The 10,201-nt window shown below is 46.6% G+C and overlaps 1 protein-coding gene across 3 annotated transcripts in view; it reads right to left on the bottom strand.

Moving 5' to 3' along the window:
* The window catches only part of ZDHHC14 (zinc finger DHHC-type palmitoyltransferase 14), a 266,729-nt gene that overhangs the window by 178,862 nt on the left and 77,666 nt on the right, over window positions 1–10,201 (bottom strand). The window contains exon 1 of one of the 3 annotated variants that reach the window (XM_059401335.1): window positions 4,031–4,311. The exons of the other annotated variants lie outside the window; for them this stretch is intronic. Coding sequence (XP_059257318.1) covers window positions 4,031–4,272 — 242 coding nt within the window. The 5' untranslated portion in view covers window positions 4,273–4,311. Of the gene's footprint in view, window positions 1–4,030; window positions 4,312–10,201 lie in introns of those variants that run through there. 3 annotated transcript variants of the gene reach the window in all.

The following is a 10,201-nucleotide window of genomic DNA, read 5'->3' as shown; positions in this document are numbered from 1 at the left end:
TTTGCTGTAGTAGCCAATATCAAGGCCATGTAGCTTGCAGGCCTGGATAAAAACCCTCTTCCTCCCTAGGCAGGCCCCCAACCTGAGCAGGCCGTGACAGCAGATGACCAGAGCTGGCAACGACAGCGCAGACGAGTCCTTTCCACTGGCACCACTGGTTTTTATCCAGGCCTGCAAGCTACATGGCCTTGATATTGGCTACTACAGCAAACAATGCTGCCCTTGGACAGCTCCCTGATGGCCAGAGGCTTCCCTGACCTCAGTTGCCCTAAAAGACAGAGTCTGTTTTCAGCTGGCAACGATAGCGCAGGCGAGTCCTTTCCACTGGCACCAGACAGCTTCCCCAGGTGACTTAGCTCGGAGAGGCCTCTGCAGGTCACACGTGGCCTCTGGCCCCGCTCACTGTGCCTCCTGGTGAGGATCACCCCCTCACCAGCCACCACTCTGCCACCACCACACTTTCCCGGGCATGCCTTTTGCTCTCAGGAACTCAGGAGCCGCTACATTATATCCTTCCTTCTTACAAGAGTGATTTTCCGAAGTTTTTGGTACGTTGATAACCCATCCTTGTTTTTCCGGTGTGGAGTTTTCCCCTCTCATCTCTGATGTGCTGCATAACGTAGTTACTTAGTGGGGTTGACAATCTTCTGGACATTATTTGTAACAGCCACCAAAGGGAAACAATCCAACATCCATCAACCTAAGAATGAATAAACACAATGGGGCCTCTCCAGACAATGGAATATGATTCAGTGGAGAAACACAGACACAGGCTACAACAGGATGAGCCTTTAAAACGTACCCTAAATGAGAGAAGGGAGGCACAAAAGGTCACAAATTATATTACCCCACTGATCCAAAGTATCCAGAATAGGCCAGTCTATAGGGAGAGAAAGCAGATGAGCGGTTCCCTGGGCCTGGAGTAGGCAAGACATGGGGAGTGACGGCTGACGGGCACTGGGTTTCTCTTGGGGGTGATGAAAATGTTCCAAAATTAGTTCTGATGAACACCCCGCTCTGAACAGACTAAAAGCCACTGGTTTGTAGGCCTTAAAAGGATAACTCTCACGATATGTGAATCATATCTCAACAAGGCAATTATTTAAAAACAACAACAACAACAACAACAAAAACAAACCTCCAGGTACAGGAATTTCTGAAACACCATGAGAGTGTTTGCAAGTCAGAGATGACAAGCCTTGTGGGATATGCTTTCCAGGGCTCAAGGAGGGAAGAGGTGGGTGAACATGTGGCTGGGGGCAGGTGGCCACTGGCCCCTAGAACACGCGCCGACCTGGAGAGGACAGCCATACTGCTCCCTCCAATTACTGCCCCTTGGGCCCAATATCACCAGGTTTTCCACGGTTTTCAGGAAAAGCCAAACACTTGAGTCGTCATCGAAATTTCCCTATTTCGGTGTCTGTAACTAACTCAATATTTTGAAAAAGCACAGACTGACTTCTGCCTTTCACTGCTGAGTCAACAAATGCTGCCCGAAAGCCTACTGTGTGCCAAGCACCGTCCCAGCGTCGGGGCCTCAAGGAAGCAGCTCCCTTTCTTTCTGTGCAGACGGTGCTATTGTGGGGCCAATGGGGCTGTACCAAGTACACTGAGCTCCCAAGAGCATGGCAAACTGAGACCCTGAGTTGCCATGGGAACCAGCATTGGCAAAACACACAGGTAGATGGGGCTGGTGGCCCGGAAGCTGGCGCAGGACCCTCCCTGTGGGGTCTCAGGTCTTCCTAAGAGAGGCCCGAGTGTACTCAGAGGTGGCCGTGAGACCAGACCAGGGCAGAACAAGCCTGAATGCCCCAGCGCAGGCTTCTGGAGCCAGGCTGATGCACAGAGGCCAAACTGCCCTCGGGGATCTCAGTACATCACATTTTAACGAGAGCCTCATGGCACTTCGTGAAGTGGGCCAACCTTGGGAAATGTCTGTTTTTCTTACCCTCTCTTGTTAAACAGAATGACTCTGTCTGGCTGTTGTGGTTCAAAGCAGCTCCCCCCGGAAAGGGCTCGAACTAGCCTGTTTTATTTAATTTCACAATGTTCATGGTTCCCGGGGAAAATGTTTTGTTACAAGGGTGGTTATTGTCTTAATGGGCTTGGGTATTTGTCCTGCGGTCGTTGTGACGTTCTGTTCCCCCAGAAGTTCTGTTCTCAAGAACATTCTCAGAGAGGCCCAGTGAATCAGGACCTCAGAACTGATATGCTGGTACCAGTTTCCAAGTGGGCACCTACAGTATACTCTACTTGGCCTATGACAACTTAGGGAGAATATAAAATTACCATCATCTAAAATTTAATTGCTCAGTGAGAGAACTGACCATATCTGTGCTTTTCTAAAACAAAAATAAGTCTCTCTTTATTAATGGGTCCAACTCAATAAGCAATCTTTAAATGTTTAAAAAAAAAAAGGCTACTTTTTAATACGTCATACGTCATGTGGCAAATTAAAGATGGCTACAGATTCCTTGCTACTCCTACCACTGAGAAATTCAATCTAAGTGCCCTCTGCTTGAATCTGGGCTGATCTTAGTGACTTGCCTGAGTAAATGTGACCCAAGTGCTATTCTGGAATTTCCAAGACTAGCTCAAAAAAGTCTTACAGCTTTAGCCTTGCTTCTCTGGAACACCCAGGACCCCATGCTATGAGGAAGCCAAAGTTAACCACACAGAAAGACGAGATGCTCAGCTAGCCTTCTCGACTCCAGCCACGCTCACAAAGGAGCCGTTTACACATGTGAAGAAGCGATGTCTCCTAGCCCAGTCAGCATCACACCCTAACCCAGAACACCCTGACCCAAAACTGCCAGCTGAACCAAGTCAACCCAAAGAACCACGCGATGGTACGCTGAAATATGTGTTGAGCCCTAAGTTTTGGGATGGTTTCTTAAAGGAGAACAGATTCTTGCAACAGGCAGGAAAAGAGAATGCGATTATTTTTCATAATCCTTCATGTAGTAATTTTATAATTACTTAATTTACAATAAAAGGAAAAAATGGTGAATTTGGACAAATGATAGTTCCTCATATTCACCCCAATATCTACTTCATAAGTTACAGATGTCATTCGAAGACCAGAAGTAACCATTAAATTAGTCAAGTGTTTATTAAACACCCGTTACATATAAAACTAAGATGTGGCCTGAATGAACTATCTGCAGTCATAGGAGTAGAAAAGGGCACAGAAATGAATTAGTTCAAAGTCCTACAGTGAAAGGAATTACTCAGCACATATACAGAAGAACAATGTTACAACACTACATGTACTAAAATAAACACACAAACAGAATATTCCAGGTTGCAATCTTCTCAACAGCAGGTAATGATTCTCATCACTCTTTAGGACTTCCAAACCTCCACGTTAAGGAAGGGTTTTCAACATGTATTTATGGCTAGAGCAATGAAATACTTAAGCATGGACTGAATTTCTATTACAGTTTTTAAAAATTAATTAATACTTTTTAATTTAATTTTATTTATTTGGTTTTTAAATTGGGTGTGGAGCCCAACGCGGGGCTTGAACTCACTATCCTGAGATCAAGAACTGAGCAGAGATCAGGAGTGGGGCGCTTCACTGAGTGAGTCACCCTGGTGTCTCTCTATTACTGTTTTTTTAAAAGAAAAGAAAAGAAGAAGAAGAGGAGGAGAAGGAGGAAGGAGGAGGAGGAAGAAGAAGAAGAAAGAAGGAAAAAGAAAGAAGAGGAAGAAGGAACTTTTATTTACTATCATTTTTAAAATTTTATATCAGTATCATTTTTAAATCCGATCAATCAGAGCTGTGGGGAGTGGACAGTGGGACAAACCTCAGCAAATCTCACTTTTTGAGGATTGTTTTACATCAAAGAGTAGATCAGTCAATGGCCGTCTTCACCTGGAAGGACCTTCTTGAGCGGGAGGGCTGGGTGGACCCGCTGGGTTGTTTTCCTTTGACATGATCCTCCCTCCAGGCTCAGTGTCTGTTCCCTCCGGTAAGGTGCCGGCGGGGGGCGGGGGTGTCTAGTAACACATCACTGTCAATACTCACAGGGGTAAGACCGAGGCTGTGGGCTCCAGAAACAGCTTCCAGCAGTCAACATCCCCGCCTCGGCCACATCGCAAACACCCAAGAGACAAGAGAAGCACCGGACTGTGACCTCTTCTTGTTTTCTTACTGCCTTGGGTGTCGACGTTCCAAACTAAGCACTTCCGGGTGAGTCTGCAGCCCCCCCCCCCACGTGCTCTCTGCGCATGTCCGCGACTCCCGGACGCACGTGAGACACGCCCCATCGCGTCAGGCGCGCTTACGCCCTGCAGTTCGGCTCTCACACAAGCAGACGTGGCTCCCCTCAAGCCCCTGTTTCTATGGGCTTTCAGGAAATTTCATTAGTAATGAAATGAGGCCATTTTCTTCTTAATAATTGTGTGAGGGTCACAGTTAAACAGCCGAGACAGCACCAGCCGAAGCCGTTCTGTACGACGCCCAGCCGGCCCTTCTCCGTGGGCGACGCCAGCTTGAACCCGCTAGGGGAGGAATGGCGGACGGGGAGGGAGGCCTCCCCAGAGCAGGGCAGGGCTGGCGGGCCCCGAACTAAGCCCTAGAGCCTGGGTGCCTCCTCTTCTCTCCCTTTTGTGAGGGGCGGAGTCAGAGAACGACACCCAGGGGTGACTTACAACCACAGCCACTTCTGTTTCTGAGACTTGCAATGCGCGGCGACACAAGGACATGCTTCTCCTCCAGAGGCGTTCTCCTCCGAGAGATCTTTCCAAGCCAGAGGCTACGACGCTGCTTTCCCTCACCAAAAAGAGCCAGAGACTTACACAAAAAAGTCCTGGGACTCTGCACCTGGTCAGGAAAAGCTGCGAGAACAGGAGGCGGCCCGGCTTTTCCCCTGCTCGGGTAGAACAGAGCAGCAACAGCAAAGGGAACGGAAATCACAGTCGGCCTTGAAGTCCGGATATAACCCGGGCTTCTGGCTTTGAGGGGATTTGGCTGTGGAAGTTCTGAGAGGAGCCACGGCTGCCCGTGTAACCACAGAGATCTTGAGGAAACCTAGGGTGAACGGCGCCAGAACACAGGGTAGGGAAAAGCACAGAAAGGTCGAACAGGCCTGCCCATCTCCTCCGCAGTCACAGAGCTGAGGAGGCCACTTGGAGCTGAAGGAGGTACATTTGGAGAAACAGAAGGAAGAGCTCGCTTCACACGGTGGCAGAAAAACCCCGAGACTCGTGCCAAAGGGGCCAGAACAGGCAGAAAACTCCAAGGAAGCTCAGAGAAGGTTTAAAGTCGTGGCTGGACAGTGAGTTGCATCTTGGTGTTTTTTGTTTTTTTGTTTTGTTTTGTTTTGTTTTGTCTGATTTTCTTTTTTTATTTGTGGTAGGAACACAACACATGAGCTTCCCGCTGAACCACTCTGCACAGCGGACTTCTAGAACTCATTCATCCTGCAAGACTGAAACTTGATATGGTGAAGAACGACTCCCCATTCCCTCCTCCTCCCAGCCCCTGGCAACCACCAGGCTTCTCTCTGCTTCTCGAAGTTCAACTATTTTTTTAGATTCTTCAAATATGCAGTGTCAGGTGATACCTGTTGGACATGACCCTCTTATTTCTTGTAGTATAATGGCCTCCAATTTCATCAGTGTTGTTGCCAGATGGCAGGATTTCTTTCTTTTTGGTGGCAGAATAATGTTCCATCACGTGTATATACTACATTTTCTTGTTCATTCATTCATCCATTGGTGGACACCTGGGTTGTGTCTCCATCTTGGCTGTTGTGAGCAGTGCTGCAATAAATGTGGGACTTGTATCTAGGGAAATGAGGCTGCCCAGTGCCCACCCACAGAACCTCATTTGGTGTCATGCCGCCTGCTGGACCAGGATCTGACACAACAGGGCTTTTTAAAATTTTTTCCAGAGCAGGAAAATGATCCTAAATTAAGGGCAGGCTCTTCACACGTGAGGACCTCAAGACGCAGACTGCTCTACCTCTGTCATGGGCTGGGTGCTCCAATGGATGCCTTCCCAAAGTGACAAATTGCTAATTCCAGAAGTCCCGACAATGGTAATAAGAAAGTGCTGGAACTGCACTGCCCAGCATCCTCTTTACCAGGTAGAGGACAGGATCATGGAGTATCTGCTCACCCCACCCACCACTGCCCCTCTCCTGTTCCTCCACCTCTGCTCCCCTTATCCATCTTTCACAGTGGGGGATGTTCACCCACCCATGGCCAGTGTTTCCCTGCCATGCCCTTAGACTTTGGCTAAGCATCGTCATTTTAATTTCATCCAGAAGGATGAAGTGTCTGGAAGGGTGGGAATGGCAGCTACTAATGTAAAGACCTGAACCCAAAATATAGCTACTGTGGCAAAAATAAGTAGGAACTAGGACGCATGTCTAGGAAACATGCTTGTTATCATCCAAATGCCTTTGCCTTTGGGAATTACATGGGCAACGAGGCTTGGGCTGGTAATGACCTGCACATAAGAGTGTGGGAAATCAAAGTTCCAAACTCGACGGTGATCTGTCTGATGCCTAAGGTCCTGCTATGCACAGCTATATTCTGATATCCCTCTGAAAGCTATTTTTAGTAGCAGTCATTATTTAAGGAGGAGAAAGAGAACATTAGAAGTATTCATAAAGGCACAGGAGACTCTGCCCACAGGTGGACTGCCTTTCAAAGGCATCTTTCCCCACAGAGACCTCTTTTTTCCCTTTGAACCATTCAAGATTAGAAGCCTGGGACCTCCACCACAATTTAATGAGATTCAATGAGATGACTTCTGGCAATGGCCACCCGGGAATTTCCCAGGCCCCTGGAATGTGTGTTATTTCAGACTCCAAAACCGAAAGTACCCAGCAATGATGTCAGGTGCTCCACGGCAAAGTGCATGTGCGTTTTAACCGGCTCTTAACTTTGCTTCTTCCTAAGCAGATCACTGTGGCTAGCAGGCAGGAAAAGGGGCCTTTTTGAGCACACAAACATTGCATTCATTGTCCAAACAGGAAAAAATAGATACAGGAATTATTTGCTTAGCTCCTGTGGTTACCAACCTGTGCTGGGGAGAAACACAATAGACCAGGAGACTGTGGTCAGAAGTCACATGCAAGCACTCCATGTCCCTGCATGCATTTCTGCTACCCCCCACCCCACCCCCCACTGCCCTTTGCAACCCTACCTTGCTCCTTCCCCCTAACACATCTGCACTCACTGCCAAATGGGATGTTTACACACAGGCTCAGGTTAGCCGTCTTATTTTCTGCCTCCATATAATTTAAGTGTGCAAGTAAGAACCGGCCAGCACTCTTGATTCCAGATGACCAGAACTCTTGTATTCTAGACTTCTAGGAAGCTTCTCTATAAAAGGATTCTTGCATGGAGTGGGAAATTGGGATGAGTGATGTCTAAGACTTCTACTGATGTCTCTAATTCAGAGAGTTTCTTTTTTCCTCAGAAGCACGTTTCTTCAAAACTCCTCATCATGGAAATTCAAGAATTGCTATGTAGGTATCAACAATGATCTCTGGGGAAGTAGACACGGGAAGACATCCCAGTTCCATGTAGACCCAGCAACTGAGAGGAAGGAAGTAGAGAATTTGTTTGTCAACTGTGCCCCTTTCCCAGCAACCCCCGCCGGGCTCTTTAGGCTTACTCATCTAGGAGATTCTAATCCTGAGGCTCTCTTCATGTGCCTCTATTTGAGCTCCCCAGAAACCCCAACCCTTCCCATGTCAGCTGACAGGCAGTGTTCATTAGTGAGTGGCACCTAGACATAGTAAAACCTTGGCCAAACTTCATGGTCACAGAATGGAAGGTGTCCTATTCTGCAATTCACAGTGCCTCTCCAACAGTGTTCCCAAATTTCCAGCCACCGACACAGAAGCAATGAATTCATCCCCTTCCTAACAGCTGAGGAAACTGTAAAGGCTAAGAGGGAAGGGGATATAGAGAGAAGCCAAAGGGAGGCTGACTTATTCTGTTCCTAAGGCTGGTGTCACCATCAAACAGTAATTCGGAGTGTTATCACTGAGAAATGGCAGAAGCTATAGGACACATTTTCTACATTGTAATGAATGTCAGTCATCTGTTTTCCAGAAAGTTCTTTCATAGACACTTTTGGAGGAATACCTTTATCAACATATATGTTCATAAATGGATCAACACTACTCTGATAAATCGTTCAGAACAGTGGTCCCTTTCCATTTCAAAGATAGGGACTATTTTTTAATGTTAAAAAATTATGTGCTAATGGATCATTGAACATTATATCAAAAACTAATAGTGTGCTCATACTGTGGCTAACTGAATTTAAATTAAAAAAAATCATGTGCATCCCTGTGTGGAAGTAGTTGTACTTCATATCTTTTGATTATTGAGAAAATACTAATGACAGAAGGCTATCGTGAATTCAGCTATGCTTTTTTTTTAAAGATTTTATTTATTTATTTGACAGACAGAGATCACAAGTAGGCAGAGAGACAGGCAGAGAGAGAGGAGGAAGCCAGCTCTCTGCTGAGCAGAGAGCCCGATGCGGGGTTCGATCCCAGGACCCTGGGAATATGACCTGAGCTGAAGGCAGAGGCTTAACCCACTGAACCACCCAGGCGCCCCTCAGCTATGCTTTTAAATTGAATTTATGTTTGATTAGTCACAACAGCATCTACACACACTTGAAAAACTCTAACATAACATTATACATAAGGTGTGCTACTTACTATCCACAAACTGTACTGGTTTCTTGACCCCTTGCTGTGACCCCGCCACCACAAGCCTCCCCTAGGCCAAGGCCCTCAGACTCAGAACCTCTGGGGTCTAACCACTTCTGTGAATTCTGAAAACCATAATTTTACCAGGTGATTTCAAAGGAATTTTGAGTTGACACTGTCAAGAGGAAAAAAGGCAAAAGCATTTACTGTTAATTTTTTCTCCCTTTCATGACACCTTTATATTCCTATTATGGTATCAAGCAATGAAACTGATAGCAACAGAATAGATTTTGCACCACTTTTTGTTGTCTAACCATCAACAAACATTAAACAAGAGAAGATACTAACGAATCACCACACTTGCTGCTCCGAGTGGCTCTTACAGTCTAATTAAAACCCACAAGATCAATGCTGCGCCAAATGAAAAAAATCACCATGGGAACTATGAAGAGTAAAAAAAAAGACTTTTGTTAGCAATCACATAAAATTACCCTGAATAATCCTCCCTCATCCTATCCCCCGACAAAAACACTCCTCTAGGCTTAAACATAAATAAATGTCAATAACCTGACTCTCATAGATCCTTACTACAGATTGAGAAGAAACAGCCTCAAGTGCGTGAGGTAGGGGTGGGGGAACAGAAGCAGCTGTTTATTCATCTTGTCTGCAAAGCCAGTGTAAGCCCATGTCCTTGTGGCTGTTTTATGTGTTGGTTTCTTTGGTCTTGTGTTTTAATTTGTCCAAACTAGTTCTTCTTTGCCACCAGGACAGAAACAATCAGCCCACAGCGAAAACCTCAGCTTGGCGGTCGAGGCTGGCATGGGGGTAGGGGTGGACTCTCAATGTTGCCTTTTGTTGAGATGAAACCAAAGGGGCCAGGCAGTGGTGGCTGGATGAGACCCCCCTCGGAGCAACCAAAACTGAGAACACAGAATCTATGCCGAACCGACAGCTCAGATCTCAGAGAGATTCCTGTGCCCAGGGCAACTCACTTCCAGGCATCACCTCTAACGTGGATATCACGGATCAGCAGTTGACAGAAAAACCACATTTCTGTAATTTCAGATTTGTGAAGAAAACAAAGAACATAACACTGAATTGACTGGTAAAGCTTCCAGAGAACAATGGGATATCTTAATTTCCATGTATTCTTACTCACTGACAAAGGCAAGGGCAAAACGGAGAATGGCACGGGCATTATTGTCCATTTTAAGACATGATAGGATAGTTCCTCTCCAGACTTCTTGGACCAGGTTGCCCATTTCATATTCCGGTTGCACAGAATACCATTCCCAAGTGACTTGCAGCAACCCAATCCACAAAACCATACCAACTAACATTCCTGCTCCAAGCTCCAGGAATGACTCTGGACCGCATCTGTTTGCTGCAGGCAAACAAATGAAGTCCCCTGGAAGCCAAGACTGAGTCGTGATGAACACCTCACCACCAAGTCCCGACTTGGTGGGCCAACTTGATCGGGCCAACTCAGGGGCCAGATCAGTGTCCGTGAC

This window comes from Mustela nigripes, chromosome 5, assembly GCF_022355385.1.
Source record: "Mustela nigripes isolate SB6536 chromosome 5, MUSNIG.SB6536, whole genome shotgun sequence".
Classification (NCBI taxonomy): domain Eukaryota; kingdom Metazoa; phylum Chordata; class Mammalia; order Carnivora; family Mustelidae; genus Mustela; species Mustela nigripes.
Note: the sequence above shows the minus strand (reverse complement) of the source record. Positions and strands in the feature narration are given on the sequence as shown.